This window comes from Mobula birostris, chromosome 31, assembly GCF_030028105.1.
Source record: "Mobula birostris isolate sMobBir1 chromosome 31, sMobBir1.hap1, whole genome shotgun sequence".
Classification (NCBI taxonomy): domain Eukaryota; kingdom Metazoa; phylum Chordata; class Chondrichthyes; order Myliobatiformes; family Myliobatidae; genus Mobula; species Mobula birostris.
In genome coordinates, this window is record NC_092400.1 from 31,759,098 (window position 1) to 31,775,255 (window position 16,158).

The window sequence follows — 16,158 nt, forward strand, 5'->3', positions numbered from 1 at the left end:
GCAGCAAAGCTGTTATTCTGTTGCTATAGAATATTAATAGCAGCTTTAGGTTCATAATGTAAACTCCCTTTACAGATGCCCTCCACCACCCCCATATCCTATAAATGTAGCATTTGTTACTAAGAAAATAATATATTCTACTTTTACTTAATCTAGAATTTTTTGATTGTCAAAAAGAAATAGAACCTCTTGATTGCAGCATTAACTGCTATACTGTATATAACAGAAAAGCTGAAAATAAGAGTCAGTGTCACTGGAGAAAGAAAAAGGGTTAATGATTCATGGGTAATACCGTTCCGTCATTTGCAAATGGTGAAATCATTTTGCCCACAAACTTGGCCAGTTTCTGATATGTGTTCAGTTTTACAATAAGCAGTAAAGAACTCTGTGATCTGCCTCTCCTTCCATTTTTTTTAAACTGAAAAAATTGTAAGACTTTATTATTGAGCTGTTTTAAAGAAGCAGAATGTATTGCAAAGGAATTAGTCCAGGTATTTGGTGCTCTAAAGTGGAAAAATTCAGTGATGTTGTAAGAGAATGCTTTTTGGTTTTAGATCATTTTCACACTTCTCATCCTTTTCTGTGCTTCCTGTAAGGACTCTGAGAAACTAGTTCTTTCCCTGTGCTCATTTATGTGGTCCTTGACAGTGTATGTGAACAGATTTTGTGATAAAATATCTAATTTTAGTGCATGCAGTGTTCAGTAGAGGTTCCCAAATAATAATCAGGAGAGGAGATCCCCCATTTTTAAAAAAATTCTTCCTCTGTAACTAAGTTTGTACTCCCTGTTGTTACTCTTGACAGCTCAATCCAAGCACACAAAGTTGCTAAGCTTGGATTAAGTGGACACTACCAAAACCACTCAACTTTGAGTTAGGTCAATACAGTTAAAATGTGTTATAAAAATTATCTTTACAAGTCATGAGAGTACATGTGCATCATTCCTTTTCATTGACCATTGACCTCTCAGTATACATCAGTTTTGGTTGTAACATGATCACTACCCATTATCTGAATTGACTTCCTTGCTTGTTTGTTTATTGGTGTCTTTATTGCTCACTGTAAAGTTCCATGTGTGAGAATGGAAACTGGATTGATAACTTGAAATTGTCCAAGTAAACATGAGGGCACTTGAAATGTGATCACTGTAAATTGGCATGATAAAAATGAATTAAATGTTTATATTCTTCACTTTAAACAGTTGTTTTTAAATGAATATTGATTCTAAAATAACCATTTACATCCTCAATGATAGATTGTCCAGTTTGAATTTTAAAACATAAGCTCTCAAGATTGTTCTTGACTTAGTCTTATTTCTTCATCCTTCCTCCATATTCATTGTCCTTCCTTCCTCTTCAAACTCCACCATATTGCCATCTGTCACAACATACTAATAAAGAGTCATTCACTCTTGTTTCAATGAATGTAATGAGCAAAATGGGAGCTGAGAAAGAAATGCTGAAAAAGTGCCAAGCATATTTCAGTGTTCCTATCCCTAACTGGTGTAACTAGTATAAAAAGGACAATGCAATGCAAACCTTGCCCCCTCCCAATTAAGCAGTTGAAAATTATGGGAGAGGTAGTGCAATTTACATAATAGTTAGTCTATTATAAGACCAGATTCATGCTTGGTTCTCAATTTTTCTTTTTCAAATTTTCTTCCTTCACTATTGTTTACAGAGAATTGCTACGCTGTGAAGCTTCTTTGGCTAGACTGTACTGTCGTATGGCTTTGCTCAACATATTTGCTCCCAAGTCCCCACATACTTTCACTCGGTTATTCCACATCCCTGCTGTTCGTGACATAACCCTGGAGCATCTTCAGCTTTTGTCCAATCAACTTCTGGCCCCACCACTATCAGGTTGGTGTTAGTACAATGTGAGTTTGAAAAAATAAACTATATATGCTGTCATGTCATTCTGAGATAATTGCATCCCAATGTGCAGAATCAGTTTACTGATTTCAATGACTTAGGAAGCAGACAAGCTTGTTTTTGGTTCATGATCTTGAAAAGTAGTTAAATCTAATAAACTCCAGAGTAGCTTAATAAGAAAGTCCATTGTGTCATTTGACAATTACAAAGTCTAAATATCCAGGTTCAATGTAAGGCTGAGTGAGTTAATATTTTCCAGAGCAACACACACAAAATGCTGGAGAACTCAGCAGGTCAGGCAGCTTCTATGGAAAAGACGTTTTGAGCCGAGACCCTTCTTCAGGACTAAGAGAGAAGGGGGGAGATGCCTGAATGAAAAGTTGTGGGGAAGGGAAGGAGGCTTGCTGGAAGGTGATAAGTGAAGCCAGTCAGGTGTGAAAAGTTGAGAGCTGGAGAAGAAAGAATCTGATAGAGGAGGGGAGTGGACCATAGAAAGGGAAAGAGAAGGGGACCCAGTGTGCAGTGGTAGGCAGGTGAGAAGTAGTAAGAGGTCAGAGTGAGGAACAGAGGAGGGGGAATATTGTTCAAAGTTGTACTTGAAGCATATTCATATCTTTAAAGACAATGTAGAACTTGATTGTACATTTTAGTTATGCAGGCAGTTAACACTCAGCGCCTTAGGTCACATTAGGATTTTTTTGAGTGAGGATTGCTAGTACTATCTAACGGTACCTCAGCATGAGTGAATGTGTTATTATCAGTAAATCTGTAGTCAGACAACGTCAATGTATTGCTGGGACATCAGTGCTTTCCCTTGAACTGTTGTCCCAATATGTACAAGATGGAAAATATTTTCTTTCTAAAAATTGTAATTGGTACAGCATGAAAATCAGATAGACCTTCAGAAAATGAGGAAAAATCTGAAGAGAAAAGAAAGTCCAAATTGTGAACAAATTTATAAGTGGCCATTATATAGACTTAATTTTGTCTATTCTTAAGCATTATCTGAATCTCTTTAAAATTATGTTTTTGTTTTAAACTGATGTTTCTATGTTTATTTTACTCAAAAAAAAACTAGCAAAACTTATAACAAATATTGTGTCTAATTTCATGTCCTGCCAATTACAGTTTTTGGAAAGAAAATATTTTGTATCTTGTAGTGGGATAACAGTTCATGGGAAAGCACTGATGTCCCAGCAATGCATTGAAGTTGTCTGACTGCAGAATTACTGATAATAACACATTTACTTGCATTCCTTGTTGACATATTTCTTTTTCTGGAGCACCACCAAGAAAGGAAAGAATGAAAAAGAATTTTTTTTTTTAAAAAATAAGGAAAGAAAGAAAATCTAATGGACCAATGCTGGCATTTAGCACAAGGCTTATGAACCAAATGTCCTCAGTAGTTTGTCAAACTTGCTGTTGGCCTATTGTTGATTGTTTAATATGTCTGCCATGAAGAGTAAATAGGATTGGAGAGTTCAGTGAAATAATTTGAGGAATTTCATTTAAAACCTTTATTTCTTCTGCAGATGGAACAATCAGCTCTAATTCAATTCTCCTGACTCAGTCCCTCCAGCATTGTAACCAAGGTCAGAACTGCTCTCCCACTGATCTATTCTACCAGGGCAATTCCAGTACTATCAGAGAATGGCTTACTGTTGCTATAACTAGAGCCTTACACCAAGGTGAAGAGAGTTTGCTGGATTTAACAAAACAGATCTGCTCTTTCCTACAGGTACAAGACTTGTGATTTCTATCTGTCAAACTCATGATCCACATTTTTCATTTGTTGCTTTTCTATCCTCCAATTCGCCAAGTGATTTTGAAGTGTTTCTATAATTGCTGCTTTATTTTTTTTTATATATGGAGAAGCATAGCTGGAACCAAAAGCTATTGTGAAAAGTGCTGGAAACAATATCAAAAACAAAAAGTGGAGGAAGGATTACAATTACTTTGAATTATTAGGAATATATGGAATAAAAAATGGTACATAGAATTATTAACACAAAGTATTCTGCAGAAGCTTGATATCCAGAGCAATACATACAAAATGCTGGAGGAACTCAGCAAATCAGGCAGCATCTGTGGAAGCAAACACTGAAAAATACTGGGCTTTAAATGATGAAATAGGTGTTTCAGGGAGAAAAATAGGAATGGTAGGAATGAATAAAAGGGAATTCTTTGACAGTAGAGACATTAAATGATATCAGCAATGAGGCAAGCAGTTACATGGGATAGTACAGCTAGGAATAAAAGCTGACTCTGGATATGACGTAAGTGGCAATAGCAGAATTATTAATTTCATTTGACGGCTACCCCTACCAAAAAAAAAGGTCACAATCTAATATTACTGAATTTGATCTTGTTAGGGAACCTGTTCAAAAGGTTTGAGGAGGGCTGCTGCTTGAAGTTCTGCTTCAACAATGCATTTTGTTTTTCATTTCATCCATAGCAAAGTGAAATTCTTCCTCCTTTAAGATTTTCTAGATTTTTGGATGAATAAAATTGCATGAAGTATACTGTATATTTTAAGTTTCTATTTGTGTTCTTATGTAGAACGTTCTGTTGCTTATGTAGTCACATTAATCCAGAAATTACAGAACATAAAGATTGATTTTTCAGAAATTTCAGTGAGCACAGATGCTGGTAAATGATCAAACTGATATTTATACAAAATGCGGGAGGAACTCAGCAGGCCAGTCAGCATCTATGGAAAAAAGTAAAGTTGATGTTTCTGGCCAAGACCCTTCAGTAGGATGGAGAAAAAAAGATGGGTAGATTTAAAAGGTAGGGAAGGGAAGAGAGAAACACAAGGTGATAGGTGAAACCAGGAGGGGGAGCGGTGGAGTAAAGAGCTGGGAAGTTGATTGGTGAAAGAGATACAGGGCTGGAGAAGGGGGATTCTGATAGGAGGGAACAGAAGGCCATGGAAGAAAGAAAAAGGGGGAGGGAGCACCAAAGGGAGGCGATGAACAGGCAAGGAGATAAGGGGAAAAGGGGTTAGGGAATAGTGAAGAGGAGGTGGGGGGTACATTACTGGAAGTTCGAGAAATCAGTGTTCATGCCATCAGGTTGGCTACCCGGATGGATTATAAGGTATTGTTCCTCCATCCTGAGTGTAGCCTCATCTGTAGGCCATGGACTGACATATGGGAATGGGAAGTGGAATTAAAATAGGTGGCCACTGGGAGATCCTGCTTCTTCTGGCGGTCAGAGCGTAGGTGCTCGGCAAAATGTTCTGGCAATCTACAGCTGGTCTCACCGATATACAAGCTATCCTCCTTTCTCAAAGAAAAGGCTTCCCTTCCTCTACCATCAACACTGTCTTCAACTACATCTCTTCCATTTCTCACGTCTGCTCTTACCCCATCCTCCCGCCACTCTACCAGTGATAGGGTTTATGGTTCCTCTTGTCCTCACCAACCACCCCACCAGCCGTCGTGTCCGGCACATAATTCTCCGGAACTTCAGCCATCTCCAACAGGATCCCACCACCAAGCATCTCTACCTCCCCCCCCCCCCCATTTACTTCTTTCCGTGGATCACTCCCTACACAACTCCTTTGTCCATTTGACCCTCCCCACTGATCTCCCTCCTGATACTTACCCTTGCAGAACAAGTGCTACACCCGCCCCAACACCACCTCCCTCACTGCCATTCAGGGCCCCAAACAGTCCTTCCAGGTGAGGCAACATTTCACCTGTGAGTCTGTTTTGGGGTCATGTACTATGTCCAGTGCTCCCGGTATAGCCTCTGCATTGGTGAGACCCGATGTAGATTGGGAGACCATTTTGTTGAGCACCTATGCTCCGTCCGCCTGAAGAAGTGGGATTTCCCAGTGGCCACCCATTTTAATTCTGCTTCACATTCTCATATGTCAATCCATGGCCTCCTGATGAGGCCACACTCAGGGAGCAACACCTTATATTCATTCTGTGTAGCCTCCAACCTGATGGCATGAAATCGATTTTTTGAATTCCGGTAATGGCTCCATCTCCTCCCTCTCCTTCACATTCCCCATCCCCTTTTCCCTCTCTCTCCTTATCCCCTTGCCTGCCCATCGTCTCCCTCTGGTGCTCCTCCACCCTTTTCTTTCTTCCATGGTCTTCTATCCCCACCTATCAGACTCCCCCTTCTGCAGCCTTGTATCTCTTTCACCAATTGATTTCCCAGCTCCTTCATCCCTCCCCCTCCTGGTTTCACCCATCACCCAGTGTTCCTCTCTCCCCTCACCCGCTTTTTAAATCTACTCCTAATCTTTTTTCCTCCAGTCCTGCTGAAGGATCTCGGCCCAAAACGTCAACTGTACTCTTTTTCCATAGGTGCTGCCTGGCCTGCTGAGTTCCTCCAGTATTCTGTGTGTGTTCCTTGGATTTCCAGCATCTGCAGAATTTCTCTTTTTGTGAAACTGATATTTATTCTGTTGCACTGCAGCACTCACCAGAACAGTTTCCTTCTGAAGAATTCCCAGTGACTGAGTCAAAAGTGAGCATGGATGTACATTTTCCAGGAGCTGCCTTCGTAATGGTCTCTTGCAAGGAAAGTCCGGCAGGGTTTCGGAAAGAGTAAGCCCGGTTTTATTCTACTGTATGGAATAGTTATCTAGAGGAATCATTATCAGGCTTATTATCATGGAGATGTGTCGTTAAATTTGTGGTTTTGTGGCAGCAGTACAGTGCAAGACATGAAAATTACTGTAAGTGACAAATAAATGTAAAAGAGGAAGAGCAAGGTAGTGTTAATGGGCCTTTCAGAAATCTGATGGCAGAAAGGAAGAAGCTGTTCCTAAAACATTGAGAGTGGGTCTTCAGGCTCCTGTGCCACCTCCCTGATGACCAGCACACTGCTAAGTTCAGTTATCAAGGGGTGAAGAAATTACATTGCTCAAGCATGTTGAAATAAGAAGGAGAAAGATTTTATGGCTTTGACCAGAGTTGTTATCTAAATCTCGTATGGACTTCAGCCCCAGAAAATGAAGAACATGCATTCAGTCAACACACACAAAATGCTGGTGAACGCAGCAGGCCAGGCAGCATCTATAGGAAGAAGTACAGTCGACGTTTCGGGCTGAAATCCTTCGTCAGGATTAACGAAGGGTCTCGGCCCAAAACGTCAACTGTACCTCTTCCTATAGATGCTGCCTGACCTGCTGCGTTCTACCAGCATTTTGTGTGTGTTGCTTGAATTTCCAGCATCTGCAGGTTTCCTCAAAACATGCATTCAGTGGCCATTTTAATAGGACAGAGTGAAACCCGAGTGTGGCCTTCTACTGCTGTAGCTCATCCACTTCGAGGTTTAACACGTTGTGCACTCAGAGATGCTCCTCCGCACATCAGTGTTGTAAAGTGTGGTATTTGAGTTTCTGTTATCTTTCTGTTAGCTTGAACTAGTCTGACTATTCTCTTTTGACCTCTCTCATTAACAAGTTGTTTTTGCCCACAAAACTACTACGTACTGGACTTTTTTCCCCTTCTCGCACCATTCTCTGTAAACTCTAGAGACTTGTGCATGAAAATCCCAGGAGATCAGTGGTTTCTGACATTCAAGTTTAATTGTCATTCAGTATTACGTGAATACCTGTGAATAAGGCCAAATGAAACAGTGTTACTCTGTGGGCTGAGGTGCAAAACACAGTACTGACTGTCATACACGGCACAAGGCACATAAAAGATATCATTAAAGTACAGTCACACAAAATAATATAGTCCAAGTGCATGAACGTTACAGTAGTCTGCTGTCTTCTGCTGAGTGAGCACTGGAGGGCAGCACTGATACCTCTAGCTGTCCTGGTTGGCTGCAAGCAGGCGACACCGCAGCTTGTGACCTAATCCTCACTCCCATCATCTGCATAGCACAAGGCACATATAGCACATATCAGATACCAGTCACATAACAATTGTATAGTCCAAATACCTGAGACCATGAATGTTGCAGCAGCTTGCAGTGGAACACAGTACTGTTTGTCTTCTGCCGAGCGAATACTGGAGGGCAGCACCGACTCTGAGGCCACGCAGCTCTCCCGCCCTTCACCAATATACCACTGAATTAGACATGCAGCATTCCACATTACCAATGTGCAACAGAGTCTTGCAATCACAAGAGAAGTGACTAAGACGATCACTCGCTGTTAGACTGCACACAGCCTTTATGCAGAAACTCCATTGTCTGTGCAACACGGTCCGCACTAAGTCCAGCTCCTCCATTGTCTCTGCAACACGGTCTGCACCAAGTCCAGCTCCTCCATTGTCTCTGCAACACAGTCTGCACCAAGTCCAGCTCCTCCATTGTCTCTGCCAGAAAGCAACTTGCTGATGGGGTAGACCTGCAGTATTTTAAGTTCTTAATGTCCAGCAGGGTCTTGCGATCACAAAAATGTGTTTTAAAAAGACACTTAACGCCTTTGCAACATCTAGAAAATGCTGGAGGAACTCAGCAGGCCAGGCAGCATCTACAGAAAAGAGTACAGTCGATGCTTCAGGCTAAAACCCTTCAGCAGGACTTCCATCCATCTCCTGGTATTTCATTTCCATAAATGCTGCCTGGCCTACTGAGTTCCTCCAGCGTTGTGTGTATCTTGCTCAGACTTCCAGCATGTGCAGATTTTTTCTCGTCTGACTTAACACCTTTGGTTGGCCACTATGTCCAAGCACACTACTATCTTACCAGAAGTCCCTGGTAGTTTTGTGATACTCAAGCCATCCCGATGGCACCAGTAATCACTCCCCAAGCAAAGTCACTTAGATGACTTTTTGTTCCCCATTCTGCTGTTTGGTCTCAACAACAACTGGACCTTTTGACCGTGTCTGCATGTGTTATGACATTGAGTTGCTGCCACTTGATTGGCTGATTACATATTTGCTTTAATGAACAGGTGTACAATGTACCTAATAAAGAACTGAGTGTATTTGCATCATAATTGAACTATAGAGTAGATAATTTTACCACCCTTTGTTATTTGAAGTCTGTCCAACTATTATTTAATCTCACCATTTTGTTTGATATCCTATCACTTCTCTGCTGCCAGGCAAACAATGTTGTTCATTTGCCACTTGCCAGAAATTTCTGTGAAATTTGACTCCAGGTAAAAATGAAGAATATCACTTCAATGCACACTAGTGATTAACCTAAGACCGTAACAATCTTTTATTGATTTTTAATTAGTGATTGAATATGAGCTTGATATGGGAAACAGCAAATTATCGTCATTCTGAATGGAAAGTTCGGTTGTGTTTGACCCCCCCCCCCCCCAAAAAAATGATTTCTACTAAAGTTAAGGGGTTTTAGTGAGGAGATGTTTTAAAATTTTGACTGAGGTCTGGCTGGACTATTCTAAGAATAAGGTCTACTCCATTTGTTAAACTTAGTATAATTAAGTAATATTACAGTTCTAAACTAATTTGATCACTATTCTTATTTTTTTTAGTTCCTCTTTGTATAAGGCTCCTTGGGTGAGAGTACTGGTCTATGGATTGGGTCACAAAGTACGGAAAAATGGACAACTTAGCCTGACAGAAACAGTGTGTTACCCAAAAGATGCATCACCCACAAACACTGGTCTCACTCCACCCCCTACTACAAATCAGTATCCTTCTGTTGTCATCCCTACTGACAAGCTGCACGTTAAACTAGGTACCTTTCAACAGCTCTGCAAACCTTTCAATAGCTATAGATTACTGAAGTGTTAGAATAATTTGTTATTTGTATTAACTATTATAAAATTTTGCACTTGAAAGAGCAATATTGTGCTGGAATGGTTGCACTTTCTCTATAAGTATAACAGTTTATCTTGCATTCCGTTACTGTTTTAGCTTGTACTATGTCAATGTACTGTTGTAGCAAATTGATCTGTATGGATGATATGCAAGACAGATTTTTCACTACCTTGATATATGTGACAACAATGAACCAATTTACCTATTTAAATAATAATGACAAAGATAATTAGGAAATTAAGTAGTCAAGATGACACAAAGAGTGTACAAGATGATATAGATAGGTTAAGTGAGTAAGCAAAGATTAGCTTTATCTGTCACATTTACATTAGAACATCAAAACGTACAGAGAAATGTGTCGTTTGCAACAACAACCAGCAGAGTCTGAGAATGTGCTGGGGACAGCCTGCAATTGTCCATATGCTTCCATCACCGAAGTGGAGTGCCCACAAGTTACTTACCCTAATCCATATGTCTCTGGAATGGAGGAGGAAACCAGAGCACCTGGAGGAAACCCACAAGGTCATGGGGAGAATGTACAAACTTCTTACAGACAACAGTGGAAATTGAACAAATTCAAAATTGTTTTAGCAAAAAAATAATCAGACCATATAAATGGTGCAAAATTGCAGAATTTTCAAATGCAGCAGGATCTCGATGTTCTAGTGCATGGTATAAAAAGAAACTAGTTTGCAGGTATAACAAATAATGGGAAAAGCTGAAAGAACATCTATTGTGAGAGGAACTGAATATAATAGTAGAGAGGTTATGCTTCAGTTAATTCAGAAGGACATTGATGAGACCAATTCTGGAGTACCTCATTTTTTAAAGAAGAATAAATGTGCATTGGAAGCAGTTCAAGGCAGACTAACTTGACCACAGAAATGGGTGAAATCTTAGATGCATTAGATTTGTATCTGCTGGCATTTAGAACAATGAAGCTTCAGAAATCCCAAGTGATCTCAGCAGGGTGGATATGGAGTGAATGTTTTGCTCTAGAACTGGGGATCACAGTTTAAAGATTAGACGTTCCCATTTAATAGAGATAAAGAATTTTTACCACATGCTAATGAGTCTTTGGAACTCAGTTCCTCAAAGGATGTTTGGAAGATTTAGATTCTCCATAAGCAAGGGAATAGTAAGTTACCATTGCAGATGAGAATATAGAGTTGAACAATGATCCTGAGAGGTGGAGCAGGCTTGAGGGTTTGACTATTCTACTCCCCGTTTCTAATTTGTATGATTTGTGTTAAGTCAGATTGAATGTTCTGCTAAAGTTGATAGCACTCCCTAGTTTTTGTTTCTGTCAGACTAAAAGTAGGGACTATCAACAGAATGAAGATAGCAATTTTTCCTCCAGATCTTTGTTCAAGTACAAGAGGTCATCAGTGATTGGCTTATCTTAGTCAAGGAATCAAACTTTGGAGGACTTGGATTTGGTGTGGACTTTCTCAATTAACTTTGCCAATAGATTGCTACATTTACTCAACATTTCTGATAGACAACTTTTCTCCCATTCCTAATATGCAGATCTATTTTTCCTTGTGTGTTTTTGAACTTGTTGTCTGTGGTTTCAATAGGCAAATTACATAAGTTGGATTTGAATTTCCTCTTCCCAGGTGTGTCTCCACCACCTGGTGCAGTGCTGGTGTTGAACTCATTGCCTCTGGAATTTCCTCTGGCAATGGCATTTGCTGAACAATTGCTGACATGGAAACTGGTTGAAAGAGATGGTAAATCTGAAGATGAACTTGATGCTATTCCTGGATCTGTTCTCCTGCAAGTTGTTGAGCTGTTTGGTAAGACAAATGTCCATAAGTGGATGAGTTGAGTGTATTTTATGTGTCGTTTATTTGTAAAATGTGAATTATTTTTAAAATACATTAACAATTTCCACAATCTGACACAAAAGCAAAATCTTACATCTAATGTCAGTTCACCAAAAAATGGTAACTTCTCATTGCTTTTTGAGAAATGGTAACTCGTATGATGCATTGGAACTGTATCTTATCCAGTATCTACCCACAAATATTACAGCTGGCTGGAGATGATGGATGAAGTTTAGAAACACTACACAAGCTGAATTGTGTTATCTTTCCTTCCTTGTGGAGGTCAATGTAGAAGTATGTAGATCTCCTTACATTAAAACAAATGTACTTTTAATGCTTGTTTTTTTTTTTTATCCCTTTCATTCTTAGCCAACCTATTGTGGACAACCGATCTGGCTCCCAGCATAAAAGAGATGATATTCCACCTTCTAGCTGAACTACTACGTAAAATTCACCAGATGGAACAAAAAAAGAATCCGTCTGGTCTATCATCATCTATAGCCATCCAACTGAATCCATGCCTGGCTGTTCTGATGGCAATTCAAACTGAGCTCCGTAAACTGTATGATGAAGAAACACAAAATTGGGTGACTGGGAACAGTTCTGGAATTGGAGTTGGTGTGACTGACCAGGGTCGTTTTTCCACCTACTTCCATGCTTTGATGGAGATATGTCTTGCAGTTGCAGAGGTAACACTGCCCATTAATGTGAGCTCTGCAGTGAATGTGATGACCTCCACGAGTGCACCAAGTCTCAGCGATTCCTCTTCCTCCTCCTCATCTTCACCTGGACAGACACCACAGAGCCCAAGCTTACTCTCCAAGCGGAAAAAAGTCAAAATGAAACGAGAGAAGACATCAGCAACAGGGAAACGGCTCACCTCGCGAGGTAGTGAAAGTGATGCTTCAATCCTGAATATTAGTGGAAGTAAACCTGAAGATATGCTTTGGTTCCATAGAGCTTTGACTTTACTCATGATCCTCCGTCATCTAACTAAGAAGGACCCCCAGGGTCTCGGAATGACAAATGATGCAATTGCAGATGCCTGTCAAGCTTTGGTAGGCTCTACCTCCCACAGCAGGTTGCTGGTAATCTCAGGCATTCCAACACATCTCGAGGAATGTATTGTCCGAAGTGCCATTCGCAGGGCATGCAGTGCACATGGTGGCATATTCAAAGATGAGATTTACATACCACTACAAGATGATGACCCCAAGAGGTTGAAGACAAAAGCTGATGGCAAGTTGGAAATGGATAAGTCAACAACGGTCGACAGTATGGATGTAAGCAGTGGCAGCAGTGTGACGCCAGCTATGAGTATGAGTGCCTCTGCCTCTACCAGTCAGACCTCAATCTGCAGCTCACAATGTGTTTCTCGGACAGCAAGTGATCTTTCAGTAGACCAATATCAAGCAAGTCATGACGTGGCTGCTCCACAGGGAATGATTGATCCCCACACAGTTTCCAGCCAGGAGAGTCTGGACTTGTCCCTGTGCAGTACAGGAAGCTTAGGCAGTCTTGGTAGTCTCGGGGAACCCATGGACAGTGCAGACTCGGCTTCTATCTCCGATGTTGGGTCAATGTACACAGTCACATCACTGGACAACAATCCACTTGTGTCACGGTCCATCAAAGGCTATGCCATTGTTGAGGTAAGATTAGATTCAGTATTCTGATTTGACATTAATGTTTCGAAAAAAGAACAATGGAGGAGGTGAAGACATAATTTAAAGGCTTTTAAGTTCTCTCTCATGTCTGCTTTAAAGTTATTTACTGTTGCGGTCCTGCTGCGAAAGATTCAAATAGCCTTGCAACACATTACCCAGGTGGCAAAGTAATTTAAAATTTTAAATTAATTGTTACATTGTTTACTTAAATTGAGGCTGTTAAACTAGTTTAAAATACCAACTGAAGTTTCTTTGATATTTGTGCATGCTTGTATTTGTGTGATGTGTGTTGTACTGTTTAGACCATTGATAAAGACAGTTATATTATAGAAATTCATCCAACAAACATCATAACATTTTTGGTGATAGTTACTTTAGTTAAATTAAAATTCAAAATCAATCTCATTAATAAATGCAAAATAGTAAATTGAAAAAATGAAGTAATTTTTTATGGTTTATAACAAATAGTTATTGTTAACACATAGGCATATGTGATTTATGAATTGTTTATAATTTTTCTTACTATTTTTCAATTTGTGCTGAATGAGATTATTTTTCTAAAACTTTGGACTCTATAAGACCAGCCAAGCTTGCTTCTTGCACAATCCTTAAAATGGCTTTAATCTCTGTGATTTGAATTTATTTTCTGGCCTCATTTATTCGGCCTTCCTGAGAAGCACAGGGAATAACGAATACTAACTAGGCTTTGGGTGTTTGCCTCACTGCTGCCATCAATAGGTTTCAATAGGTACATTTAATGTCAGAGAAATGTATACAATATACATCCTGAAATTCTCTTTCTTCACAAACACCCATGAAAACAGAGGAGTGCCCCAAAGAATAAATGACAGTTAAATGTTAAACCCCAAAGCCCGCCCAGCTCCCCCTCCCCTCCCCAACAGCAAAAAAGCATCGACACACCCCCACCAAGCACTCAAGCGTGCAGCAATGCATCAGTAAAGACACAGACTTGTAGTACCCCAAAAACGACTTATTCACCTGGTAATTCAACATACCACAGGCTCTCTCTCTCCCTAATAAGGGAAAAAGGGGTGTCCCCGTTTCACAGCGAGAGGGGAGACATAACAAAGCAACTCGCTGATTTATAGTGTTAAAAGTCTGTTGCATCACTTTTTCCAAGCTCTATCTGTGCCCAAAGAACTCAGGTCTGTGGGTACATAGCCAGCAGCAAGCTCACTGCTTCCGATCTTCCATCTCCCACAACGCATCAGGCAGCAGCACCGGCCTTGAATCCGCCCACCTCCAGAGCCACAAAAATCCAGCACCCTCAAGGCGTGCTAGTCTTCCAGACCGTGTCCTTGGCATATCGAAAAGCGGCCAGTCGTGAGGCCCCGCGAGCGGGTTCCATTTCCGCAAAGAACCAAAGTCAGCGTGTAACTCCAGGTCAGGGTCTTCAAAAGAACCTTGAATGGGAAAAAAGAGATATCAAAGATAGAAATAGAGCTGTTTCCGAAGATGCAAGCAGAGGAGTTGCCATTAGGCACCATTGTCCTCCTGAGCTCTGCCTCCTCATGGCACAAGGCTTATATCACCAGGTTCAAGAACAGTTACTAACCTTCAACCATTAGGCTCTTGAACAAAGGGGATAACTGCACTCACTTGCCCATCCATTGAAATGTTCCCACAACCAAAGAACTCTTTATTTCATTATCTCATGTTCACATTATTTATTGCTATTTATTTATATTTGCATATGCACAGTTTGTGGTCATCTGCACTCTGGTTGATCATTCATTGATCATGTTATAGTTACTATTCTACAGATTTGATGAGTTTGCCTGCAGGAAAATCAATCTCAGGATTGCATATGGTGACATATATATACTTAGGTAATAAAAATTTACTCTGAACTAAGGCCCCAATACCAGCCCACCTTGATGGTTTTTTGGTAATTCAAACTGTCAGGTAGCTTCTAACTCTGGCAATTAGTAATGTGTAAAAGATTGAAATAGATTTAAATAATTACAAATCATTAAAATGTAAACAAAATGAATATAAATTATAAACTTCTCAATTTCCCTTATGACATTACTAATTAAAACATAATTACTTATCAGCCTATGACCTCATGTCCTATTCCAATGGGATGGTGGGATCTACTGTTATAAAAGAAGTGCATCACTATAACTAATTCCAAATCCAGCTGTGGAACAGAAAATCGGCTCAGGCATGTCAATTCGGAATGTACTGACTGGTGCAATGCTGAAGCCTGGCAGTTCTATAGTTCACTGCTGGCTTCACCTAGTCAGAGCCAATAACTTTGGTAATCATTTCCTGTCCTTGTCGGGATACTTAATGCCTTGTAAATTTAGATTTGAAGAAATTTAAAATACTCTATTTAAATAATATGTGCTACATGGTTTGAACAAATATATGTTTGATCTATCTGGCAAATTATTAAATTATGCTTATTTCTCTCCTTTCCCATTGTTCATCCTCATTCTGTCTGACACTTCTCACCCCAACCCCCAACAACCTCCCCTACTCTACCTCAAAGTCTATCAATTGATTAGACTTGAACTTAATGCCACGGTAAGCAGCTCACATTTGGTGCTAAGTTCCGTGTTAGATATATTCTTGCATTTTACCAATGTTGGTTTGCTGTCTGAAGCCTTTCTGATCTCTATCTGCAGAGTATCAAAAAAAAATCATTTTAATCTTTGTTATTTCACTTTTTAAAGTTATATACAATATTAAAATCGAAGCATACACTTAAATCCCTCAACATTGTTCAACAGAAAAAGCACAACCTCAATTCTAAAAGTATCATCTGCTGATGAACAGGAGAAAATTTGCAGATGCTGAAATCTGATCAACACACACAGATACTGGAGGAACTCAGCAGGCCAGGCTGCATCTATGGAAAAAGTGCAGTCAACGTTTCAGGCTGAAACCCTTCGTCAGGACTGGAGAAAAAAAGCTGAGGAGTAGACATAAAAGGTGGGGGGAGGGAAGAGAGAACCACCAGGTGATAAGAGAAACCTGGAGGAGGAGGGATGAAGTTAAGAGCTGGGATGTTGATTGGTGAGATGAGGTGAGAGAAGGAAAAGGA

At 40.1% G+C, this 16,158-nt stretch overlaps 1 protein-coding gene across 11 annotated transcripts in view; it reads left to right on the forward strand.

Annotated features, from left to right (window-relative positions):
* Positions 1 to 16,158, forward strand: part of LOC140190944 (probable E3 ubiquitin-protein ligase HECTD4) — a 292,655-nt gene that overhangs the window by 234,180 nt on the left and 42,317 nt on the right. For 7 of the 11 annotated variants that reach the window (XM_072247927.1, XM_072247930.1, XM_072247924.1 and 4 more), the window contains 6 exons: positions 1,681 to 1,862; positions 3,407 to 3,612; positions 6,312 to 6,442; positions 9,301 to 9,506; positions 11,170 to 11,388; positions 11,788 to 13,070. In XM_072247927.1, the coding sequence (XP_072104028.1) occupies positions 1,681 to 1,862; positions 3,407 to 3,612; positions 6,312 to 6,442; positions 9,301 to 9,506; positions 11,170 to 11,388; positions 11,788 to 13,070 (2,227 nt within the window). The remainder of the gene's footprint in view (positions 1 to 1,680; positions 1,863 to 3,406; positions 3,613 to 6,311; positions 6,443 to 9,300; positions 9,507 to 11,169; positions 11,389 to 11,787; positions 13,071 to 16,158) is intronic. The other 4 variants (XM_072247928.1, XM_072247929.1, XM_072247932.1 and 1 more) reach the window with 1 other exon arrangement.